At 43.0% G+C, this 26,574-nt stretch overlaps 1 protein-coding gene across 2 annotated transcripts in view; it reads left to right on the top strand.

Annotated features, from left to right (window-relative positions):
- Positions 1-26,574, top strand: part of LOC129703502 (glypican-5-like) — a 420,578-nt gene that overhangs the window by 255,981 nt on the left and 138,023 nt on the right. For both annotated transcript variants that reach the window (XM_055646030.1, XM_055646029.1), the window contains one exon: positions 8,278-8,398. In XM_055646030.1, coding sequence (XP_055502005.1) covers positions 8,278-8,398 — 121 coding nt within the window. The remainder of the gene's footprint in view (positions 1-8,277; positions 8,399-26,574) is intronic.

The raw sequence follows: 26,574 nt of genomic DNA, 5'->3' as shown, positions 1-26,574 counted from the left end.
GCAGATACTGGTTCACATAGAAACATAGAAAATAGGTGCAGGAGTAGGCCATTCGGCCCTTCGAGCCTGCACCGCCATTCAATATGATCATGGCTGATCATCCAACTCAGTATCCTGTATCTGCCTTTTCTCCATACCCCCTGATCCCTTTAGCCACAAGGGCCACATCTAACTCCCTCTTAAATATAGCCAATGAACTGGCCTCAAATACTTTCTGTGGCAGAGAATTCTACAGATTCACCACTCTCTGTGTGAAAAAAAAAATTCTCGTCTCGGTCCTAAAAGACTTCCCCCTTATCCTTAAACTGTGACCCCTTGTTCTGGAATTCCCCAACATCGGGAACAATCTTCCTGCATCTAGCCTGTCCAACCCCTTAAGAATTTTTTAAGTTTCTATAAGATCCTCCCTCAATCTTCTAAATTCTAGCAAGTACAAGCAGAGTCTATCCAATCTTTCTTCATATGAAAGTGCTGCCATCCCAGGAATCAGTCTGGTGAACCTTCTCTGTACTCCCTCAATGGCAAGAATGTATTTCCTCAGATTAGGAGACCAAAACTGTATGCAATACTCCAGGTGTGGTTTCACCAAGGCCCTGTACAACTGCAGTAGACCTCCCTGCTCCTATACTCAAAGCCTTTTGCTATGAATGCTAACATACCATTTGCTTTCTTCATGGCCTGCTGCACCTGCATGCCTACTTTCAATGCCTAGTGTACCATGGCACCCAGGTCTCGTTGCATCTCCCCTTTTCCTAATCGGCCACCATTCAGATAATAGTCTACTTTCCTGTTCTTGCCACCAAAGTGGATAACCTCACTTGGTTATCAGAACAGATCAGAGACGACAGCGATGACCATAGAGCCCACAATGGTCCATTGTTGGCTGCTGAAGAGGTGATAACGTGGGGATGTGAGCAGTAAAACTAGGACAACTAGGGTGGCGGAGCAGATGGAGAGGGAGGGAATGCAAGGGTTAGTTGAAATTAGAGAAATCAATATTCATACTACTGGGATGAATATTCTTTCCAAATTAATTTCAGTATAAATTAATTTCCAAACTACTTCTGCAATATGATTGGTGAAAGCTATGATATTATATGATGGATTGGTGCAGACTCAAATCTCACTGTAGTTTGAAGTCAATCATCAGCATAACATATTTCTTAATCTTTCTAGATTAACATGTGGGCTTTTCGACTGCTTATCATTAGAGGTCGGTGATGGGAATGGATTGGGTGATACCGTGGGATGGCATCACAGTTGAAGGATTCTTTGAAATGCTCCTTCCAGTGGTCACAGTCCCTCTGTATTTAGATTTAAATGAAGCATGTAAACAGGGCCTTTGGCCCAACTCGTCCACGCTCATCAAATTGCCTAAACAAAATTGGCTCTGCTGGCTGTTCACTTTATCGATGCCCCTCATGATTTTATGACCCTCTATACAGACACCCCTCAGCCGCCTATATTCCAGGAAACAAACATCCAGCTTATCCAGCCTCTCACAGATTCATAACATAGTACAACAAGGAAGCAGAACCTTTGGCCAACCAAGAACTCGCATAAGCTAGTTCAATTTGCCTATCTTTGACCCATATCCCTTTAGACATTTCCTACCAATATACCTATCCAAATGTGTTATTGTGTTATTGTACCTGCCTAAACTATTTCCTCTGGCAGCTTGTTATACTGTATATACCCATCACCCTTTGTGTGAAAAAGTTACACTTCGAATTCCTATTACAAATGTTTCCTCTAATCTTAAAGATATGCGATCTATTGCTTGATTCTACTATCCTGGGAAAAAAGACTCTGTAGATTCACCCTAACTATTTACCTAAAGATTTTATATGCTGCTATCTTCAATCCAATCTTCTGGCACCTCACCTGTGTCTAACAATGATTCATATATTTTAGCCAGGACTCCTGCAATTTCTCTAGCTTCCCACAGTGCCCTTGGATATATTTGATCAGGCCCAGGAGATATATCTCCTCCGTTTTTTGTCTCCCAGCTGGAGGGGCTCTTGGTTGTTTGACTGTAGAAGGCGCTGACAGCTTTGGAAAATCTATGTGTCGTGTTTTCATTAAGTTGCAGGACCTCCTGTGCTCTTTCCACCCAGGATGGCGAAAATCAATGAAACTGCAGATGATGGAAATCTGAAATAAAAACAAAAAGTGCCAACTATCCACATCAGGCAATATCACAAAGCTTTTCTCCTTGCCCTCTGTAGACATGGACCGCATAAATCAGGCTCCTCAAAGCACTGCAGATGAGCCACTAATGTTGTATCCTGAAATCCTTTATTAATTGAACCAATGTCATGGTCCTCTTCTCCAAGGCCAACACTGAAACCCTAAGTTAATTCACTAGGCTCTGGTAGGCAGACACGTTCACATGTCCAACGCAAGCTTCCCAAAACTGAGGTCCATCAGAGCAAGAGATTAATAGATGGACAGGGGGATAGAATTCATGGTAGTTCCAAAAACGTTCTTGATATAATTCTAACAACCTCATAGACTCATTGGGCTTACCGAAGGAGAACTGTACAAAGTGGGAAAGGAATATTCAGATCAGAGTTGAGAAATTAAGTCCCTTCATATGTAGCACTCAGATGTTTCATACCAACTGCGGAAGGAGTGCACCAACCACTTCATCCATCCCTATCAAGCACCTCCTGCCTAAACACTCCAAAAATTAGATGGAGAAAGTATAGGTTTCAAAGAGTGTTTTAATGGAGGAACAAACATGAACATCATGGACGGTTTTCTTTAGAAGAGGAAAAAAGGCAAGAAGCCAGAGTTGGAGTAATGCAGAGTTTTTGGAGGATTGTTGGGCTGAGGAAGATTGCAGAGACAGGCAGAGACAGCATGTTAGCCTAGATTACACACAGAGTTTGCAGAGTGAGATTCAAACCCACAATTTATGTCTGGGCCAAGAATACCACCATTTGAGCCAAGCTGGTGCTTGAGGAAGCCAAGTGGCAGGGACTAGCATTCAAACCAACCTCCGCTATTTTCCACCATAGAAGAAATGAAAAATAGCAAATCTACTGTATGCTTTAAATAATGTTCCCTGTCAGTAGTGACTGAAGCAATCGGAAAAATAGAATTGTAGTTATTAAGAGTGAGTTAACTCTTGAGTAAATAACATGGCTTTGCTTTATAATCCCAGACAATTTGATACACAGAAGACATTTGAGCAGCTTCACATTCCATTGTTATTATATCTGTGTAAAAGTGAGCCACTGGGTTGGTGGTATTGGTCACTGCTCTGAGTTAGATAATGCATTATTCAAACCTTAATTCAGATTGTAGCACTGAAAAGAGATGAGTTTTTGATCAGTTTTCGAGTTGTAGCAGCCTTCAAACCACGAAGGACAAATCTCGACTGTGGTGAAGATGCTTTGCCCACACTCACATGGCAGCATGTTACTCAATCTGTTAACCCTTGTTCCATTCCACATTGTCCTCTGAACAGGGATCTTTACAGTACAAAAGCACTAACAATAGTAGCCCTCATTGTGTTTTAAGGTTTTGGTTTCGTTATGAATCTTATCACGGAGTCATCTGTTTGAGCAGTCCAGCAATATTGAACTTTTCAATCCCGCAGTTTGGGGTTAAATTAAATTCATTTTCAGTCAAGTGGTTTGAGTCTCATAAAGAGAAAATCCAGTCAGCAGTTTCTGGTTAATTGTAAAACCATGTCTTTTTTTGTGTCCTCAAAATGTACCGTCTCTTCCTGACTCAATTATTCACTAGTGGAGCATATAAACCACTGGAGCAAGGCTGGTGGTTTTATTCCCTAATGTATGCTGAGCCGGCTGATAGTGTTACGAACATAAAATCCAGCTTTTGTGTCTCCTAAGTAAAAGAAGAGTTAAAGTCCAGTCCACATTAGATGATGCAGAAAGCTTTTAAAGGGCCCCAACTTTTGGCTCTCCTGACCATTGATGCCAATTTAGATATGTAACAAAAACAGAACCGACACAATACCAGTACCGGGTGGCTCTGCGAGCGGCAGCCTCGTCAGCAGCTTGTGTGTTTTTTCAACTTTTTTGTTATTTTTAGTGTGTCTAAATGTATGTTTTAATGTTTCTCGTTATGTTTTGATGTGGGGTGTGTGGGGGGGGGATGAATAGGGGGAAACCGTTTCCAGTCACTTACCTCGACGGAGTCGTGACTTTTTTCCATGTCGCATCTTGCCCTCCTCGCGGCCTAACCAATCGGTGCAGCCTCTCCAGGCCGGAGACAGGCCCAGCTTCAAGCAGCAGACATGACGCGGACTTACCATCGTGGAGCCTGGGGTCCCTTGCCGAAGATCGCCTGTTGGAGCTCCGACCACGGGGCCTGTGGACTTTAACATCGTGAAGCCGCAGTCTCTGGTGAGAAGCAGCCAATTAGGGAACTCCAAGCCATGGAGTGTGTTCCGATCCGTCCCAACATCGGGGTTTTGATCATCCTGATGAGAGAGCATGAACATCTGTAGCGGCGACTGTGGAGGGTTCAAGGCCCCGACCACGGGTGAACAAAGGAGGAGATGACTCAACATTGCCTTCCATCACAGTGAAGAGTGCTGATTCCACTGTGGTGGATGTTTATGGTAAATTCTATTGTGTATTATGTACGTTTTACCTGTATGGCTGCATGGTAGCTCAAATATCACTGTACCTTAATTGGTGCATGTGACAATAAACGTGAACTTGAACTTGAACTTGAATGGTGGCTACTGACAAATCATACTGATCGCAACTCTAAAGACTGAAAGCTGGATTGCAAGTACAGTAAAACTCTGATAATCGAACACACTCAGGTCTTTGCTGGGGCCAGACTGGCAGATTTTCTGTTCTATTGGATGTTATTTCTATTAATAACGCTACTGTTTTCATTCAATTTTTTGAGATGCGACACAGCATGATAACAAATTTTCCAGTAAATTGAAAGTGAGCACGAGAACAGGGGATCTTGTAAGTTGAGTGGGAAGGAAATGTGGGAACCAGGACTGTGACACTTGAGGAGGGAGCACAGGAATCGTAGCATGACTGAGTGGAAGGTAACACGACAAACACTACCTGGTGAGTCAGATACTTAACCATCTGGATTTCTATATAGGGTTTCTAAATTTTGCCACCCTCTGCAATGTCCAAAAATAATAGTATGGTGTGTTGAGAGCAATGTTAGTGCAAGTGTAGAGATTGAAGGGATATAGATCATGTGCAGGCAGATGAGATTAGTTGAGTCTTGAGGTTATGTTTGGCACAGATATTGTGGATTGAAGGGCCTGTTCTGTGCTGTACTGTTCTATGTTCAAATTGGATAGCACGTTGTCAGAGTTATACTGTGTGGTGAGTCAAGTTGTTATTGCCTGTTATTCTATTGATAAAGCACTTTACAAGACCCCAGAACATATCAAACTGATTAAAGCAAATGAAAACAATCCCACACCATTTATATTTGGTCTGCTGCTGTTAACACAGAATGCCAGCTTTACTTTATGTCCTGTAAAAATCTAAAAGACAAATAAAGTTGGAATATATTATCGACATCTTCCACACCATATCACAGCATCATAACGTTACATGGAAACAGGCCCTTCGGCCCACTGAGTCCACGCCAGCCATTGGTACTAATCTCACAAATTCTCCCCATGTTGCCATCAGCTCCTCCCAGATTCGACCACACTAATTTATAATGGCCAATTATCCTACGTCAGTACACAAAAATGCTGGAGAAACTCAGCGGGTGCAGCAGCATCTATGGAGCGAAGGAAATAGGCAACGTTTCGGGCCGAAACCTGTCATTGTCCTACGTCCTTATCCTACGTCATTGGGACATAGGAAAAAACTGGAGCACCTGGAGGAAATCCACACCTTATCAGGCAGAACATGTAAACTCACCGCAGATTGCAGTAGACGATCGAACCAGGGTATCTGGCATTGTGAGGCAGCAACTCTGCCTCACATAGCTGTGTAATGTGGCCATATTTGGTAGCTTGTGTATAGAGTGTGTGTACACATATGAGCGTATTGTGTATTAAATTACTGGGAACGTTTTGTACTCTACATCAGATTTTTATATGTATTTAACTTAATGGAATGTTTAGCTTGAGACCACAAAGCCTCATAGAAAGATACGTCATCTTCAAAGTTAATTCTGAATTCTGAAAATGAAGCAGCTAGCTGCTCTTCATTGCAAAGAATTCTATTAGCCTCCTACATTTCTCAGTGGGCTACACCATTTACATCTTGGATTCACCTGCCTGCTCTAAAAGTTCACAGTACAGGTGGACATTAGCTAACTCCAGTATGAAAATAAAATCAACTTAACTCAATCCAAACCCAGACTTGAACATTGTTGATATATAAATCTGACCTGAACCCAAGTACTTTATTTTTTGGTGACCAACTTGATCTCGTATGACACATATCATTTGGCAGCCAGGCTCTAATTGAGAACTATATACTGCACTTGGTATTTGTTACTTCGGTCTACCTATTGTACTGGAGTTTGGCTTGATTGTGTTTATTATGTAGTAGTATCTGATTTGACTGGAGAGCATGCAAAATAAATGAAACTCAATACATATGATAATAATAAACCTAAACCTAAAGCTAACTGAAAGTGCAAGAGGGGTGTGCCTTACAGGGCTAAACATTTTACCCAATAATACATTAAAACATCAACTGGAAAAGCTTTGAATGGATCCTGGTAATTTAGATGGTTGTGAACGAAGACTGTAAGTGGCTAGGGTGGGGGTAGGGGTAGGAGGAGAACTGATTGCTTGTAATGAATTACATTACAGCTCTGTAGGATCCACTGTTAAAGTATGTAGTTTACTTAAATGGAAATCAATACAGGTATGATGTTTGAATATATCAGTCCATACATTTTTTAGGTCATTGGTGCCCAGAATATAAATATGTATTTTATGGTGTCTTCTTCCTTTCTCCAACTCATTCCAGATGCATCAAAAAATAAGGACACTGTCCAGTCCAATCTAGCAGTTCCCTTCCTTTAGCCTCAGTGTTTTACTCTACATTCTTCCACGGGTGCAGATTTATTTAACAAGATCTAAGTTAACATGTTATTTTTTAAATGAAATGTAAATAATGCAAGTTTCGAACATCTGAGCTAATTTGGCATGGTTATGAGGAATGCGGAAAGGCTGGGTTGGGTTTTGTTGGAGTGGAGGAGGTTGAGAGTGGACCTGATAGAAGCGAGTAGAATTATGAAAGGAGTGGATGAGATGATCAGTGAGATACATTTCCCCCACAATGGAAATGTCCAAAACCAGAATGCGGAGTTTAAGGTGAGGAGTAAGAGGCTTAGGGTGAATGTGGAATTTTCCTTACTTCCGAGAGTGGTTGCAATCTGGAAAGTACTGCTTGAGTGGATAGTGGAAGCATTTATTCTCACAATGTTTAAAAGGTGTCTGGATGAGTACTTGAATCACATAGAAAGCGACAGGCCAAGTGCTTCTAAATGGAAAAAAAATATAAAATAAGGAGAACATGGATGGGTGACATTTTTGGTCAGGTCCCTTCTTCAGTCTGACCTGCTGAGTTACTCCAACACTTTGTGTCTTTTTTTGTTAATCAGCACCTGCAGTTCCTTGTGTCTTTTCTTCTTATAAATGGAATTAGCCTTGAAGGCTACTTATGGTCAGCATGGACATGGTGTTATTTGGACTGGTATTTGCAGAATTCTGCTGCCACAGAATGGCAATGTTTTTACTGATATGCAATCAGGCACTACCCTTCACCTGACTAATTTCCAAGGTGCTTTGGCATGATCTTGATGTGACTAGGCACTGTATTGAAGGTCAATCTTTGGCATTCTGGTTTCATTTCAGGAATAATGAGATTGAGCTGAAATGAGAAGAGGGATTTGGTGACTTCTTTTTAAATGATTGGACCTACTTCCTGTTGAAGTCTCATCCATTAAGGAAATGTACCAAGCACTTCCTGTCGTGATCTATTATGTCATATTTTTTACACATAATGACATTATCAATGTGTACAGTAGGTATCATTTATTATAACATCAGAACTTGAATCAAAATGTTGCAACCAGAAATGTCTGTGTTGAGGCTGCCAACCAAAACTTCCAAAACAAATAACTAACTGGCTGGACTAAAGTGTTTGTGTGTAGAAGGTGGGTTCATATTGTGACCTGCCAATGTCCTAAGAAATTTTTCATGACTTTACAGAAGGCGCAGAAGGCAGGAAGAAAAATAAGACACAATATAAATATAATGTGTTAATGTTTGGTTCTTGTTTCTAGTTACACAAGCAGGGTCGTTGGGAATGGACTCAAAGAACAGGCCAACAACCCAGAAGTGAAAGTCCGAGGATCTGACCCGATGGTCAAACAAGCCATCGACAAGCTCTTGTACATTAGCAAGGTAAGAATTTAGATCTAAGTCTACTCAAGAACAATACTAAGGGTCTGGGTAATGAGGATCCAGTAAACCTAGGGGAACTAAACAAGTTGGGGGGAAAAATGCCCAAGTGTTAATAGGTTTTGCTGCTGTGGAAATTGCCACATGACAACATCTCTTCCTGTGGCAAATGGATAGCCAGCAGATCACCACAATCTCTGCACAATCTGTATCTATTTTACTCACTCTTCTATCCCTTGCCTTAGTCTCAGTTTCTTTAACTCTGTGTTCTTTCATTTCCTTAAAATAAGGATGCTCTAGTTTTGCCTCTTTTGCAATTACTTCTAGATTGGTTTTCGGTCAAATATAGCACCCATTTAGTTTGATATAAATGAGTACAGTTCAATTTCTAGGCAACAGTAGTCTGTTTCTATGACCTTTCAATATTTCTCTCACTTGCACAGTGGCACAGCAATGGAGTTGCTACCTTACAGTGCCAGAGATTCAGGTTTGATCCTGACTATGGGTGCTGTCTGTACGGAGTTCGTACCTTCTGGTCAGCATGGACTCAGTGGGCCTGTTTCCACGCTGTAGCTCTAAACTAAACTAAACTAAACTACTATTCCTAGCTTTGAATTATTTGCATCTCTCACATCATCTCCTAATACTCGATTTCTATCTCCCTGAGTCATCTGTTCTTGCTAACTCTGCCACAGCTTCTGTCTCTCCCTCTTCCTTTCACTCAATGTATGGCTGTCGTGCTCATCACTCAGTGCCTCTCATGTCTGTGACAACTCTCTCTTTTTCTCTTTTTCCAACTCTCACTGTCTTTCTTTGTCATCGACTGGGTGCAAGTCCCAGACCTCTCTGACCCAGTTTCTCTCTTTGCCCTTCATATTTCCTTCAATCTCGCCCTCTTGTGTTTCTTGCCCTGCCTACTCAGACACTGTGTCACTCTGTTAGTCTTTCAACTTGCTCCCTCCTTCACCTTCCTCTCATGCTCACTGCCTGCCCCTCTCTTCCTTCCTATATCTTTGGCTCTGTCCCTCTTACACTGTCAAACCAGCTTATTCTTTTCATTACACTTCCTGTCCCATTGTTTCCTGCTTTATCCTCCTCTCTATTTCACCCTCTCTGCCCCTCTCTGTTTCAGCCTCTGGCACATTCTCATTATCTTTCCTTTCTCTTTCCCTCCTTGGCTGACGTCCTTCTGATTCTGGATATTGATGGCTTACAATGTGCAGCGATAAACCAGTCAGCCGTGTTCTCATGTGACAACTTTTGAATGGAGGACACATAGTTATGATTAGGTTCACTTGTCATATCTTGTGACATAAAACTGTTTAAAAAACATTCTCATATAAATTTAACCAACTGCCTACACGGCAGCTCCATAATTATGTCACTTCTTCGTATAGCCTTCCACTTTTCACAGCCTATTTATATTGTCTTTGCTTTCAAGAATGTTTGGAATAATGCCAGGAATGAGTGCTGACAACTAAGGCATGAGTTGGCCATGTGGGAGAGATATAATAGTTTGTCACATTCTGCATCTCTGGTGATGGTGGCACTTACGTTTGGTGTGATGATGTGCTTTGAGAGGTTGATTATGCTGCATATCAACTCCTGCCTTAATAAGGAGCTGGACCCTACCTACTGCCATAATAGATCAACAGTGGATGTGATCTCTCTGACTCTCCACTTTGAGCTGGGCCATTTGGACAATAAGAACACACAGGTCAGGCTGTTGTTTGGGTGACACGGTGACACAGCGGTAGAGTTGCTGCCTTACAGCGCTTGCAGCGCCGGAGATCCAGGTTTGATCCCGACTACGGTTGGTGTCTGTGCAGAGATTGTACGTTCTCCCTGTGACCCTGTAGGTTTTCTCTGAGATCTTCAGTTTCCTCCCACACTCCAAAGACGTACAGGTTTGTAGGTTAATTGGCTAGGTATAAATTTCAATTGATCATAGTGTGTGTAGGATAGTGTTAATATGCGGGATTCACTGGTCAGTGCGAACTCAGTGGGCCGAAGGGCCTGTTTCCGCTCTGTATCTCTAAACTAAACTACAGCGCATGCAGTTCAAAGTCATTGAATGGGGTCTTGAACCTATTCCTTTTCTCCAGAGATGCTGCCTGACCCGTTGAGTTACTCCAATATTTTGTGTCTGTTTTCGGTGTAAACCAGCATATGCAGTTCCTTCCTACACTCGTTGAATTGGGTCTCTGCTTGTCCCTCGGTAATTGAATCATCAACTTCCTCCTCAATGACCATCAGCACAGGAGCACCTCAGATTGTGGGCTCAGCCTCCTGTCCAAATCTCTTTATACCTATGACTGTGTAGCCGGACACAACCATCTTTAAATTTGCCTGTGATATCACCTTCATTGGATGAATAAGAGGTCATAATAAATCAGAGTACAGGAGGAAGATTGACAATCTGACTGAGTGCGAGAACAATACTCTTGCTGTCAATGTTAGCAAGGCAAAGGACTGATTGTTGACCTCAGAAAGCTGAGGGTCCATGAACAGATTGGTGGAGAGTGTCAACAACTCTATGTTGCTGGGTGTTCATTTAGCAAGTTGCCAAATACTCTATGCACCTTCTACAGATGTACAGTAGAGGGAATGTTGACGGATTCCATCACAGTCTGGTTCAGAATCTTGAACGCCCAGGAAAAAGGGTTGCAAAAAGTGGTGGACTTTGCCCAATCCATCTTTATTTTTGGTTGCACAATTCAGATTCAGATTCAGATTCAATTTTAATTGTCATTGTCAGTGTACAGTACAGAGACAACGAAATGCATTTAGCATCTCCCTTGAAGAGCGACATAGCAAACGATTTGAATAAATAATAATAAGTGTCCGGGGGGGGGGGTGATTGGCAGTCACCGAGGTACGTTGTTTAGTAGAGTGACAGCCGCCGGAAAGAAGCTGTTCCTCGACCCAGCATGTGTAGTCAAGGAGGTACGTTGTTGAGTAGAGTGACAGCCGCCGGAAAGAAGCTGTTCCTCGACCTGCTGGTTCGGCAACGGAGAGACCTGTAGCGCCTCCCGGATGGTAGGAGGGTAAACAGTCCATGGTTGGGGTGAGAGCAGTCCTTGGCGATGCTGAGCGCCCTCCGCAGACAGCGCTTGCTTTGGACAGACTCAATGGAGGGGAGCGAGGAACCGGTGATGCGTTGGGCAATTTTCACCACCCTCTGCAATGCCTTCCGGTCGGAGACAGAGCAGTTGCCATACCATACTGTGATGCAGTTGGTAAGGATGTACCTCAGCTTTGCATTACTATGGTCTGAATACTGAGTGTTACATTTGATTATATTTGTTGTTATTGCATTAGTGGGCCTGTGAAGATGCAGCAAATAAGAATTTCACTGCTTTGATACATTTGACATTTAAACTCTCTAGACTCTCTTGAGTCCCATGAACATTTCTACTCTACCAATCCCAGCTGAAACCAGAAATGACTGGAATTGGTGTCAGTAGCATCCAGACTGCTAGAGGAACTGAATGGGTCCATTTCCAGGGAAATGAACAGTTGATGTTTTGTGTCAGGACCTTTTATTTGGACTTGAATTGTTTTGAATTCTTTGCAAGTTTCTCTTGCTCCTCTGTTGGTGAAGCTGCCAGAAATTACCAGGTTTGATCACTGCTCTGGCAGAGTTTTTATCCAATTCATTCAAGGAATGATATAGCTGACTGGGGTATGTACACCACCTCGTTTCCTAAAGAAGATAACCAACTCCTCCACACTGCTGACACTGAGGGAGTGATTGTTGTCTTCACACCGTGTTGCTAAGCTCTCTGTCTCCTTCTTGTACTCCACCTTGTCATAGATCAAGAAGCAGCCCACGATGATGGCGTCTTCCGCAAACTTGTAAATGGAGTTAAGGCAAAATTTGGTCGCACAGTTGTGAGTGTATAGGACGTATCGTACGTGGCTGAGAATGCACCAGTGTTGAGAATTATCAATAAGTATATATGTTTTGTCACCTATCCTTGCTGATTGTGGTCTATGGGTCAAGAAATCAAGGATCCAACTACAATCCAATTGCGGTGCTAACTCCCAGGTCCAGGAATTTGGAGACGAGTTTTGCTGGGACTATGTATTATATATAACTCAAAATTATGGTCAATAAATTGGAGTGTGACATAGGCATCCTTGTTATTTAGATGTTCTAGTGATGAGTGCAGGAGCAGGGAGATGGTATCATTCGTGGGCCTGTTGTGACAGTAGGCAATATGCAGTGGATCAAGGCTGTCTGGGAGGCTGGAGATAACATGCGTTATGACCAGCCTCTCAAAGCACTTTATGATGGTGGATGTCAGAGCCACAGGATTGTAGACATTAAGGCACACTACCATGCTATTCTGTGGCACTGGGATGATAATGGTCTTCCTAAAGGGCCTATCCCACTTTTACAACCTAATTCACAACCTTTTTTTACTCGTGGACATTTTTCATCAGGCTAGAAAAACGCCCCGACCTGCTTGATGCCACGAGTATATACGACTAGCATTACGATCTACCTACGACCTACCTACGACCTCGTGACGACCATGCTGCGAGTATGAGTCAAGGGCAAACTCGGCAGAGGTCGTGAATTAGGTCGTGAAAGTGGGACAGGCCCTTAAAGCTGGTGGGAACATCAAAATGATGGAAGGAGAAGTTAAAGATATATGTGAATACTCCTGTCAGGTGATCTGCACTACATGATCTACAACAGGCCGTGAACAATCTGCCCTAGAGCGGGTTTTGAACCTTCTACCTTAGTGATGCTTCTGAGCCAAGATAACGCACAGTTCCCTTTCTGTTATTATAAAAATGTAGGACGATTCACACCTCTGTGTTTTTATAATAATTCACAAAAGTTCCTGGTTCACTCTGAGATGTGCTGAATGATCAATCATGCCATTCAGTCCAAACCAAATCTTTCCACAAACAATTCATTTAAGTCATTCTCCTTCTCCATTTTCTGTCTATTTTTTATTCTCTCTCAAGTATTTATTAAGTTACCTTGTGATGAAATCTGTACTCACCACCCATTCAGGCGATTATTCCAGATTCTAAACCCCTCTCCAGCAATGCATTCCAGTATCTCAACATCCACTGCATAAAAATGTTGTACAGCTCTTGTCATAAACCTCTTTTAATCCCCACTATAGTCTTCTCTTTCTAAAACAACAATCAACTGTTGTGCGCTCTACTGGAAGGCAATGAATTCAGTATATTGTTGGCAATAGCTGCATTTTATACATTACTCTTCAGCCGCTTTGCATTAATAAGTCCCTGCTCATGATTCATGCACCAAAGAACATTATTAATACACAAATATTTCCTTTGCTGAAAAGATGTGGGAGGGAATTCAGTCGAATTCTGTTTGATATCCTTTGCCCCTTGAAGATGTGCTGGGATTGACATTTACCTTAAAGCAGCAGTGTTTGGTAATCTGCAATCATTGCAGATACAAGGTCATCCTTTCTAACCAATTTATGTATCTTCAGTGGTAATGTGAATTACTGAGAACTTTTCAGGAAAGGAAATGGGTGGGCAAAAAGCATTCAAAGCAACTGTCCCTACATGAGGCTGCAGAATACAAGGATTTGCCTCATGCCGCCAATCAAATCACTTTCCACTTAGCCCTTTGTACAGAAACTCAAAGAACCAAGCCTTCCTATTCAATTTTATTGTAGAGAATCCTAAAGAACCCAGCCCTCACCATTCATTCATTGTATGGAGTTTCAATGGGCCAAGCCCCTTCCCATTCACTCCTATTGTAAGGAATGGTATTGCATTGAACCCCTCTCATTGTGAACTATTACAGTGTTCATGATACTCAGATCAGTAAACGCGAGTTCCGATCTCTCTCTGGCAAATTGCGGGCTGAGAAATTAAGAGTGAATAAACATTTATAAGGAGGGGCGATTTTGGGAACATCCTGCCACATCCTAATCCAACATTGTTTCCAGATCACCCTGGGGGCCACCTAATATTGTCTGAGGGGTCTTTGAACATTGAAACCAATCAGTAACTGGCGATCCCTGTATTCACAACAGATCAAGCTCCTGTGTTCACTATTACTGGATCTATATGTCACGTGACTGGTGAGCCATAGAAGGTGCAGGTGAATTTTTTAAAACATGTATTTTGTGCTGTACGGTTGAAGAGCTCTCTGTCAGGCTCCGTGTCGCGTTCAGTGGACTGTTAGTGGAAGATAGTGTCTTCTTAAAGCAGGTGGGAACATCAGAATGAAGCTAAAGATATCAATGAATACTCATCTCAGCTTGTCCGCGCAGGGTTATTCAAAGAATATTTGATCTACGACAGGCCTCGAACAATTTGGTTTAGGGTGGGATTTGAACCTTGTAACTTAACAACGTTCCTACAACTGAACCACAATAATGCACAGTTCTATTTCTGTTATGATAAAAATGCAGGATCCTACACCTCCATGTTTTTCTAATAAAACATCTTAAATAATACTTCTTGTAGATTGGTTATTGCATGTGAACCAATCAGAGTAATGTACTACCACTAACTCCACCCTATTGAACACTTCATATTAACACTCACTTCCTATATTACGTAGTTGCACTGGTGGCAGAGTGGAACTAACATGTATTGTACTATGCCATTATGACTGATGATTAAAGCTGACTTAAACACCCACTTGTTCACATGGTGTCAGAAGTGGGATGCGTCGTCCAAAGGAATCTGCTAAAACGAGCTATTGGCGTCTAGTACTGAGAACACTGTTGCGCGACCGATTGGGGCTGCAACGTCTTTGATGGTCCTCATCGGGTAGTGTGGTCTTTTAATAGCTGTGTTCAGGTCCCTTGGGTTAATGCACACACGGAGCTCGTCTTCGTCTTTCTTTTTTGTAACAACCATGGTAGAGATCCAGTCTGTGGGTTCACTTATTTCAGCCAGTACCCTCATGGACACCATGTGTCTAAGTTTGGCTTGAATTCTGTCACGCATAGCATGAGGTACGCGGTGAGGGGCATGGATTGCTGGGACAACATCGTGGCCAGGAATGGTCAAATACATACGTGTCAAAACAGCATCTTGCTCCACTTGCAACAGCTTGGTGCCCCACCAACAGAAACAGCCTCTCCTGCAACAACCCACTCCAGCACTACCCTGGACTTCCCTCGCTGCGGACATTATTGGCACAGCAAACACTACCTAGTTCTAGTCGATTCCTATTCCAATTGGTTTGAACTTGATCTGCTGCCTACCATTACGTCTGAGATGGTGATACAAAAGCTTCAGAGACATTTTTCTGCATTCGGTGTACCGGTTCGATTGCAAACTGACAACGGAAGACAATTCACCAGCCAAGCATTTAAATACTTTGCAAGACAATGGAACTTTCAGCATGGTACCAGCAGCCCCGAATACCCTCAATCCAACGGCCTTGCTGAGCGTGCTGTCAGGGGCGCAAAGCAGCTAATGGAACATTCACATCTTTCCAAATTCAATGTCTACCTAGATCTGTTAAACCTAAGAAACATCTCCAGGGATTGTGTCCTGGGCTCTCCCGCCCAGCGCCTGATGTTTCGCATGACAAGGCCCCAGCTCCCCATTGCTCAGCAACAGCTGAAGCCACAGGTGCTTAACCAGCTGCAGTCCAGAGCATTCAGGAGAAACATGATGTCCAGAAGCGCTCCTATGACAAGTCGAGCAAACCACTTACACCGTTACTGCAATGTCAAGTGGTCTGCCTGGACATGCCCGACTGGGTTTCGTTGAGGGACCATCCAAGGAACCACGTTCCTACCTTGTCAACGTCGATGGTGCTCTGTACCGACGCAGCCGTCAACACCTTCTGCCCGTGACTGAGCCGCGACCAGCTCCTACCTGTGCTCATGCCCCGCCGTTGGTTTTCAAGACGCCCGCTGCTGTTGTCCATCCCCCACCCCCTGACCCCAGCATGCATTCCCCGTGACGTTCGGTTCCCTGACTCCCCAGTGCCCCTGGTCCTGTATACTCGCCCCGCCGTTCCTCACCAGGTTCCCCGGCTGTGTTCTCATTCTCGGGTTCTCCACCCCAGCCCTAATAACTCTTCCGGAATGGAGGGGGAGGGGTTTGTCCGTACGTGCTCAGGTCGGGTTAGTAGACCGCCGGATAGATACAGCGAGTATGTTTAACCGCACGTATTGTAACAACTGACTAACAACTCTCTCCTCTACGGGGAAGGATGTAGATTGGTTATTGCATGTGAACCAATCAGAGTAATGTACTATCACTAACTCCACCCGATTGAACACTTCATATTAACACTCACTTCCTATATTACGTAATCGTACTGGTGGTAGAGTGGAACTAACATGTATTGTACTGTGCCATTATGACTGATGATTAAAGCTGACTTAAACACCAGACAATGTCTCTACACTAGTTTACACTTCTCAACACTAGTGCTGCTCGAGGCTCCCTATACACTCACAGCTTTGCAGTCAAATTCCACAAATTCCGAAGCTCTCTGTCAGCAAAATGAAAGGAGTTTGATCATGGACTTTAGGCCTCAGAAAAGCAGCCAATTTAACCAATATCACTCACACCATGGTCATTCTCTATTCCTGCCTGTCTGCTTTGGTACCCACCGCTGTGTATTCCTCCAAACCTTTCCTTCATGTACCAATTCAGTGGGGTGGTACCCACCGCTGTATGTATATATTGTGCAGAAGTGGAGATAGTCACGAGCTTCAAGTTCTTAAGTAATAGTATCATCACCTTGTCCTTGTCCAACCACATTGACACTGAGGTCAAGAAAACGCACCAATGCCTCTCCTTCCTCAGAAGTCTAAACAAATCTGGCATGTCTTCAAAGCCCAGTCCATTGTGCAAACCAGCTATCATCGCTGCCGCCTCCCCCCGCACGTTGTCCCAGTCTACCCCATCTGCGCTCATGCTGCCTCAGAAAAGCAGCCAATTTAACCAATATCACTCACACCATGGTCATTCTCTAGTCCTGCCTGTCTGCATTTGGCCCATACCCCTCTAAATCTATCCAATCCCTGTATCTGTCTAAATGTTTCTAAAACATTGTGATGCCTCTTCATATTTAATGAAGCCAGTCCTATTTACCTGTATTTGGACCATATTCCTCCAAACCTTTCCTATCCATGTACCAATTCAAGTGTCATTGAAACATTGTAATTGTACCAGACTCTTCCACTTCTCCTACCTATTAACTATTGTAGATTCTTGGTGAATCAGACCCCTCTCCATCATTTCTACATATTTATTTCAAGAATAATATTTTTCTTTCAGCCTGGTAAGAATGGGGGGGGGGGGGGGGGGGGGAATTTAAGTTACTGAGTTTGGAAAGGAACAGGTTGCGGAGATCATTAATGCAGACTTGAACCAATGCTGATTCCCAAATCAATGGGGAACATTTTTTTTTTACCATGGAATCGACTATGTAAACTCCACATGAAAGATGAATGCACAGGAAACTTGGCAGACAAAGAATATTATTTTCTATGAGCCACAATCGAATGCGATGCAGATTTAACCTTGCATAACTCATTCTCAAGCTCCAGTCAAGGGAGCAATATATTACGGTTAGAAAGACAAAGGTCTGTGCTACCGTGTAACAGTTATATCACTCAACAGATCATCGAGGAGGAAGTCTAAAGACCAACGAATTTGTTTGTTTAAAAAAACAAATGTTTATTAACAACAACAAAAAATAGCTCCCCTGGGCTTTAAATTATAAATTTGCGGTTTCTAAAATTGTTCCGCAAAGATGTCCTTCTCCATCAGCAGAGGTTGCTGTGCTGAGGCCCAGAAGATCAACGGGGAGTTGGATATACCTGGCCTGCTCTGTTCAACACCCTCAGGTGGTTGTATGTGGATGCAGCGGCAGAGCAGACACAAGGATGGCTGGGTGTTTAGGGACGAGGTCCTGCATAAACTTTGTGCTTCAAATTGTATAATTTCTTATCTCAGAGTTCTCTGATAAAATTTTAGCCAATTGACATTTCTAGACACTCAAGCCAAATAATCAAATTGATGATGACCCATGCTGATCTCAGCTGGAATCCTTGAACACTAAATTCAAGCCAAGCACCCTGTATACTAAACACAATATTTTAACGTCTCCAGAAGTTCTCCAGTGGAAGTATGGAGCCCTCGTGGCAATAGTGAAGATCTGATGCAAAATCTCTTCTTCCCTTTTCTGAGTTGGGATAAGAGATTTTCTGTTAGCCTTTTCTGACCATGCAGTTTAATAGCAGTGTAACATAAATGTAACCTCAATAAACCTGTAGCTGAATTGATCTGCATTATTCATTACAACCTTTTGAATAATTAATAAAAAATAAGATTGGACATCAAAATTCCAAAATAAAGAATGTTGGTCAAAAATTAATTAGAGTTGGCTCCTGCCAACAACTCTATCTGAATGATATTTCATTAATGTATTCATGATGCAATATAAATATTTAGATTCAAGCAGCAGAACATAGTCAATCTGAAGGAGAGGTGAAGGAGAGTTTTGAAAGTTCCTTTAGAGGGACAGACATGAAAATATGTGGCTATATTTTATTTGATGTCAGGGAATCTTGGAATCATACAGCACAGAAACAGACCCTTTGTCCACCATGCCCATGCTGACCATCAACTACATATCCACACTTATCCCGCTCTTGGTCTGTAGCCTTGAATGTCTCAATTATCCAAGTGCTCATCCAACTGCATCTTATGGTATGATATGGTATGGTAATGGTATGATAATGTATGGTAATTTACTTGCCACATTTACCAAGGTACAGTGAAATTAATTTTGTATACAGTTCAGTACAGGTATCCTAAACATTATATACATAAGCACATAGATATGAGAATATTGTAAGAATAACTGCCTTCGCCACCACCTCAGGCAGAGCTTCCTGAGTGTTATTGACTAAAGGCACTATTTCAAAGAGGTATCACGGAGTGTGGGGCTCGTGTACTTGAAGAAGCAGATGCACAGGGTCGTAGTAAATCAGTAATTGGTCCATTTATGATCACAGTCTGTACTTGGTCGGAATGAGGATGGCCGTGTTAAATTTTCAACGGGTTTTGGCTGCAATGGGATTGACAATAAATATGAACTGACCTGTGAGTGGAACAATATGATGTGTCAAAATAGCACTCTCCGTTTGTTGAACTCCAGGGATCTGAAAAATGATTAAATGTCAAAAACATGGTTGTAAACTGCTTTAAGATGTTTTGGAAGATGTTTCGTGAAATCAAGTATCTTCCCAATAGAGCAAAGAGGTACCAACCCCTAACCAAATGCCCATTCTTTCCATGTGAGCTTGGTGGGATTTTTATCCATATCATTGCACATCTCACTCCAGCTCTCCACCTTCTATCAGGGATCACTGGATAACAATAATTGGTGCAAACCCTGGAGATTGGTTTAATCCACATTTAATCCACATAGATGTGGTCCAATGCTTTCCCTCTCTGTCCCTCCTCCATCTAAGTTCTCCGAATCGTTTCACAGTCCTCCAGATTATTTTTTCTGTTTTTATGCCTCGTTGTCACCTTCCCCCCCAACGAACAATGAACTATTCTACATTTCCTTGATCATCGTGTGCTTTGATCTGTGGTTTTCACAGCTGGTGTGCTTTCTTGATCACTGGATCAGTGTGAAGGGACCAGGTTAGGTTGCTGGTGATATGGATACCAAGAAACCTGAAGCTGTTAGCCATCTCTATGCATCTCTATGCGTCTCTATTGATGAGGACAGGTTCACCAACCCCGCCCTCATCCACCCCATCACAACTCCCCCCCCCCCCCCCCCCCCCCCATCTCCTACCCCTGCGCCACTGCATTCTCACTGCCCTCCCCCCTCTCAGTTCCTGTGGTCAACAACTAACCATTTCATCTTGCTGATGTTAATGGCCAGGTTGCTGTTCTGATACTGGGACACAAGGTTCTTCATCTTTTTCTTTTACTCCATCTCATTGATGAAACTGATATGACTGAAGTATGCTCGTTCAGACTCGATTATGTGATCTAGAATATTCTCCAGTCTACAGATTCAACACAGTCTTGAACGAGACCCTCAGCCTCCTCATACTTGTCTTTGTAAGCTGGGCCAAAATGAAGCCGAGTCCAGACTCGCGCTTTGAATCAATCAACCCTTGGACAAGTTGCCATGTGGTAGTTGTGGTTCAGCCATGCTGCTCCTTATACTGGAATGCCACAATGACATGGTGAAAAGGCTCCTGGAATGTTACAACAAGGCCCAATGCAAGCTCGAGGAATACCGTTTCATAGAGTCATAACATCATAGAGCCTCACAGCATGGAAACAGGCCCTTTGGCCCAACCCATCAGTGCCAACCAAGTTGCCTAACCATTGTTTTCTTGGTCCATACACCTCTAAACCTTCCTATCCACGTACCCATCCACATATCTTTTAAGTGTCTTTCATTTTTCATCGAGGTACATTACAGTCTGCAGCATGGAATTTAAAATTCTCTAGCTTTAAATAACTTGGTCTATTTGTACCAGGACTGGTTGCTTTTGCCTGCTGCTACTTTTTGTTTCTCCTTTTCTTTCATTTGTTTACCTGAGCATTTTCCAGTGGGCCAGTCTGTGCAACAGTATACAGTCGTTACAACATTATCAACACATTACACACTAAAGGGAGCTTAACTGAATGGCCAGAAAATGTCACCTTATCAGAAAAATTCCCTCTGTTCCATCTATTGAAATATCCCACCTTCTCTACCATCAAGACTAGGTTGTTTCACTCTTTCTCAATTCTGGTGCAGTTTCTTTTCCCACCGATGCGGTCCAATTTACTGAATTTATCCAGCATTTTTTTTTAATTCTATTTCAGATTTCCACCTTTTTGTTTTGATATTAAAAGCTCCACAGAACCCTCCTGTGGAATGGATGCTGTTGTTGTCCCATGAAACCCACAGCAGCAGAAATCATGAAAGGGGATGGATTTTAGCAAAGAAAGTATGGTGAGGATAAGCCCCGGGATAGAATGTACACACTCATTAAGGTACCAGTGAGAACAGAATACTCCTAACCTGCTCAGTTCCTCCAGCACTTTGACGTTTTTTCAAGATTCCAGTACCTGCAGGCTCCATTGAACTATATTTTCTAATTTCCTGCATTATTTGATTTCCAACAACCATTCTTCCAACTTCCCATTAAGAACCTTTTTTTGTTTCAAATGTGTAGCTTTGTGCTGGATAAAATATCAGAACTCGACAAAGTCGTTGAAACTTTAATAGATAAATAATAGAACATTTTGTGTTCCCCAATTAATATTTGTTTTGTTGAAAGCTTTGTAAACCAGCTGGATGATAATTAAAATATTGCCAATGCTCCCTGGTGCCTGAACTAACACAGAACGATGAATTATACTTTAATTGTTCTGCTCTCCCTCCAAGGGGACTCATCTGTTACCGATATAACTTATGTGCAAGCACATAGACCAGCTTGGTTATTTGAGTGGGTTCAGCAAGATGAAATAAGACCCTGTGTTTTAGCTCCTGACATTATAGTGCTTAAGTGTCTGACATCTCCATTAAGACAGTGACAAATTTAAAGCTTGTTGCAAATGGATGCCCATCTGCATGGGAACTGATGAAATAATCATCGATCCGTTAGGGTGTAATCATGTAAAATACATTGCTGGATCATAAATCTCTTGTCTGATGATCCTCATCTTTCTGAAGTTACGTTACTAGATAAGTAATCTATAGAATATGTGGAAACCCATCAGGATAGTTTTGAGAATTGTAATTTGTGTCCGTACTTGACCTGGAAATAAAAATCTAGCCTCAATAAAAGTGATCACAAGCCTTTCAATCATTGTTAAAAGGCGAGATTTTCATTGACTATGGAAAAGAGCTGAGCATTCTTAGACTACCTGTAGATGATTCCTATTCAGGGATGAAGAATAAATAATGGCAAGTAACATAGGCACCACAACATTTTCCAGGCAATGACCATCTCTAAACAAGGTAGTCAAACCACCTACCCTTGATAGTCAATGGCAGTAATATTATTGAGTCCTCCACCAACAATGTGTTGGGAAGCACCACTGACCAGAAATTCAAGTGGACCTGCAAAATAACTACCATAGTCAGCAGAGTAGGTGAGAGGCTGGGTATCCCGCAGTGAGTGACTCACATCCTGATACCATCTCCAAGGCACAAAACAGGAATGTGAAGACATATTACCCACTTGCCTGGATGAGTGCAGCTCCAACAACTCTCAAGAAATTTGACATTAGTTGTAACAAGGTAGCCTGCTTGACCAGCACCAAATCAACTGCTCTTAACATTCATTGCTTCCACCAACAGCATACACTGGTGGGTGTAGAAAATGCTATGAAGAGGGGTGTGGAGGCTCAGACACCGAGTATATTCGGAACAGGTCAATATGTTCACAGAGAATAAGAAATTCAGGAGATATGACATTAATGCAGGAAAGTGGCAAGGAGGTAAAAGATCAGCCAGGATGTTATTGGAGCCATAAGGAGCTGAATAGCCATCTCTGGCTTCCAATCAATCAATCATTCAATTAATTTATTCATCACATACACAATAAAGTGCAGTGAAATTAATATTGCCAGCAGCGGTACAATCAAAAAAGAACGCACAATACACAATAAAAATGTTACACAACATCCACCACAGCATTCTTCACTGTGGTGAAAGGCACAAAGTACAGTCAGTCCTGAATTGAATTGAATTGAATTTCCTTTATGGAATTTTGTGCCTGCAGTCATACATACAATAATACACTAATAAACAACAGTAAACACAAATTAACATCCACCACAGTGAGTCCACCAAGCACCTCCTCACTGTGATGGAGGCAAAAATCTTAGGGCTGCAGTCTCTTCCCTCCTCTTCTCCCTCTGCGCTGAGGCGATACTCCACCGGGCGATGGCAAAATCAGTCCCGTGGCTCACCGAGCTCCGCGAGCGGGCCGGCTCAAACACCGCGGCCCGGGGTGGTCGGAGCTGCCGCCCTCCAGTCCAGCGGACGCAGCCGCTGACGACGTCGTCCACTGGCCCGCTGAACCCTGGACTCAGGTCACCACCGCCAGAACGCCGCCTCAGCCACCGGAGCACCGTTCCAGCCCCGAGCCAGATCGCCCTCACGTGAGTGCCGTTCCACCCTCGGGCTGGGCAGCCCCGACGGGAGCGCCGTTCCACCCTCGGGCTGGGCAGCCCCGACGGGAGCGTCACAGCCCCTCACGGGAGCGTCACAGCCCCTCATGGGAGCGCCGTTCCAGCCCCGAGCCGGACCGCCCTCACGGGAGCAAGCCCAGGGCGAGTCCTGACAGGCTCTGCCTCCGGAGCCTCGAGGTCGCCAGCTCCGCCATTAGGCCTCAGCGTAGACGGCGCCATTATGGCCTCCTCCATTGTTCCCCCGTGGTCGGGGCCATAAATTTCCACAGTCGCTGCTGCGGGCGGCTACTCTCATCGGCATAGTAAGTCCCGAATTGACGCTTCCCTATCGCAGACCGGGTCTTCAGGATGTTGTAGGCCGCAGGCCGGCGGTCGGAGCTCTTCTCCAGCGAGTCTTCTCCTGTAGTCTTGAAGAAGAGTCCTGGCCTGAAACAATATCTGTCGTCTTCCCTCTACAGATGCTGGCTGATTTGCTGAATTTGTCCAGCGGTTTGTTTTTTGCAACTTAGTGTAGGATTAGTTTAAATGGGTGCTCAATGTTAGGAGTAGACTCGGTGGGCCAAAGCTCCTGCTGTATGACTCTGGACTCTGGATTGTCAGGCTATTGGCATGTTCTAGGCTTGGGTCATATTCTCTTAGTCAGATGCACCCTCCCCTGCATCTCACATATGGATAAAGTACAATCCTACCTGCGTTTCATGGAATTTCCAGTGCATTGGGCATCAATTTGCTTCCAATGTCAGTCATGAATTGTGAGCAAATACATTTAGTGCCATTCACATAAATCATCAGATCGGATATCACAACAATACATATATATGCTGATTGTATGCAGAGGAGGCAGTTAAAGGCATCATTTGTCAACGAATGATGACTTTACGTGATGCTGCCATCATCCACGCATAAATCCCACACGGAGTTGAACAACATTGAAATCCTCAAAGACATGTTGGAAGACAGTGATGGAACAGAAGGTTGGAAAGTTTGTGAGAATCCTGTTGAGTAAATTTTCACCAGGCGGCAGATAGGTCCCTTGAAGTCATCCAGCATGGAAACAGGCTCTTTGGTCCAACATCCATTTTGCCTAAGATATCTATCCAAGATAGACTAATTTGCCTGTGTTTTATCCATATCCCTCTAAACCTTTTCTATCCATGTCTTTGAAGCAATACATTTATTTCCATTTCTATGGCTTCTGGAGTAATAAGGTTCTGATAATAATCTCACGTGGACTCCAGCAAGGGCAGGTTAAAGTAGGAGAAGGAGAAGACTCACGGCCCAACCCCAAGTGCAGAAGATGCTGAAGGAAGGATGTTCAGTGCGAGTATATTCAGGGACTGTGTCCTTCTGAGGATAACAATCAATGGTGATTAAGGTTACCGATGGTGGTAATAAATCAAGAGCCATTCATATCTGGGTTGAAGAAAATTGAAAAGCGTGTGATAATGTGAATGGATGTGAGGTATGAGCTGGGGTTGGTATTGACAATGCTTGAACCATGTATTATTACATGGGACATAAAAGTGATTGGTGCAGTTGTTGGGAGGTGGGATTCGTTGATGCTTTTATCAACCTTTCTTTGTGTGTGAGGTGATTGCATTTTCTCTGGCACATTATTCACATCGTTGGGGCGTCAATCCTGCCATTGACCACAAAAGCACCTATAGCCACACACATTTCAAGGTGGAGCCAGGTATCACAATGACCACCTGAACTTTCAGATGCCCAGGCTGAGACGTTAGTAGCACCAGTTAGCTTCAATGGGTGCACTGCGACACTTTGCATAACCATTGAGGTCATAAACAGTGCAGCGGGAGGTGGATGGTTAATGCTTTCATGATATAAAACGGGAAGATTAAATTTATGTGCAATCTGGACTGGGTCAATGTGATGCAGATTTATCACTTATTGATCCACATTTTCTAACACAATCCAGTTACTCTCCCAATGTGTCTGAACTTCACCAATAGGGAGGTAAAGGAAGATTCTCAGTGATGTGGCCCAGAATGTATAAATTCCATCGAAAGACAAGGAATAGACAAGGAATAAACAGTACAGGAACAATAGACAGGAACAGTCCACCCATGCAAGTGCTGAAACTGTATGTATTCTATTGCAATCATTCATCATATCTCTCCCTGAGGGTAATGCCCCTAATCTAAGCATCATTCTGGTAAACCTCCTCTACACCCTTTCCAATCCCTCCACATCCTCCATGTATTGAGGTGACCAAACTAGTGGGTGCATGGAACGAGCAGTCAGAGGAGGTAATTGGGGCAGGTGCTGTGAGAACATTTTAAAAATATTTGGTCAAATACATCGATGGGAAAGGTTTAGAGAAATATGTTAAATGTGGGACTAGCGTAGATGGGGATCTTTGTTTTTATGGGCAAGTTGGGCTGAAGGTTCTGTTTCCATGCTGTGTGACTCTAGTTAAAACAAATTAATTAAATCTATTCAGGCAGAACACATAGATTGACATAGCTAATTGTCCAGTTAGTCTCACTCCTCTACCTGTAAATGTTTCCCTATCAGAAAATAATTCACCATGTTGCAAAGAAATGTCCTTGAGATAGACATGAATCTTCTATTGCATGCATTAAATGTATGCTCTGGTAATGTATGTACATTGAATACTGAATTTCAAGTTCAATTTGCACATGTCACTGCATTGTGCCTTAAATGCATACAATAAAAAAGGAATTTCAGTTATTGGACCAAATTCACTCGATCTGTGATATCCGGTTATCACCTTTCTTCCCAGCAGAAAGAGATTTCCCTGATTTCGAATTGAAACAGCTCTCAAACTGTTGAGATCTCCCTTTGGAGGCCACCACCAGCTGTTAGGAAGGTGGGGGGTGGTGGGGGGGGGGGGATAAAATATAAAATTGGAATGGGTGGAGATGGCAGGTCCCGCGCATTTTATGACTGTGCAAAGGGAGGCTCTCGCAAGCATCGGGAGAGCCATGTACATTAGGTAGCACACAGACACCTTTACAAACTGCAGACACAGTATTAAAATAGGGAAT

Source organism: Leucoraja erinacea, chromosome 14, assembly GCF_028641065.1.
Source record: "Leucoraja erinacea ecotype New England chromosome 14, Leri_hhj_1, whole genome shotgun sequence".
In the NCBI taxonomy this organism is placed as follows: Eukaryota; Metazoa; Chordata; class Chondrichthyes; order Rajiformes; family Rajidae; genus Leucoraja; species Leucoraja erinaceus.
Note: the sequence above shows the minus strand (reverse complement) of the source record. Positions and strands in the feature narration are given on the sequence as shown.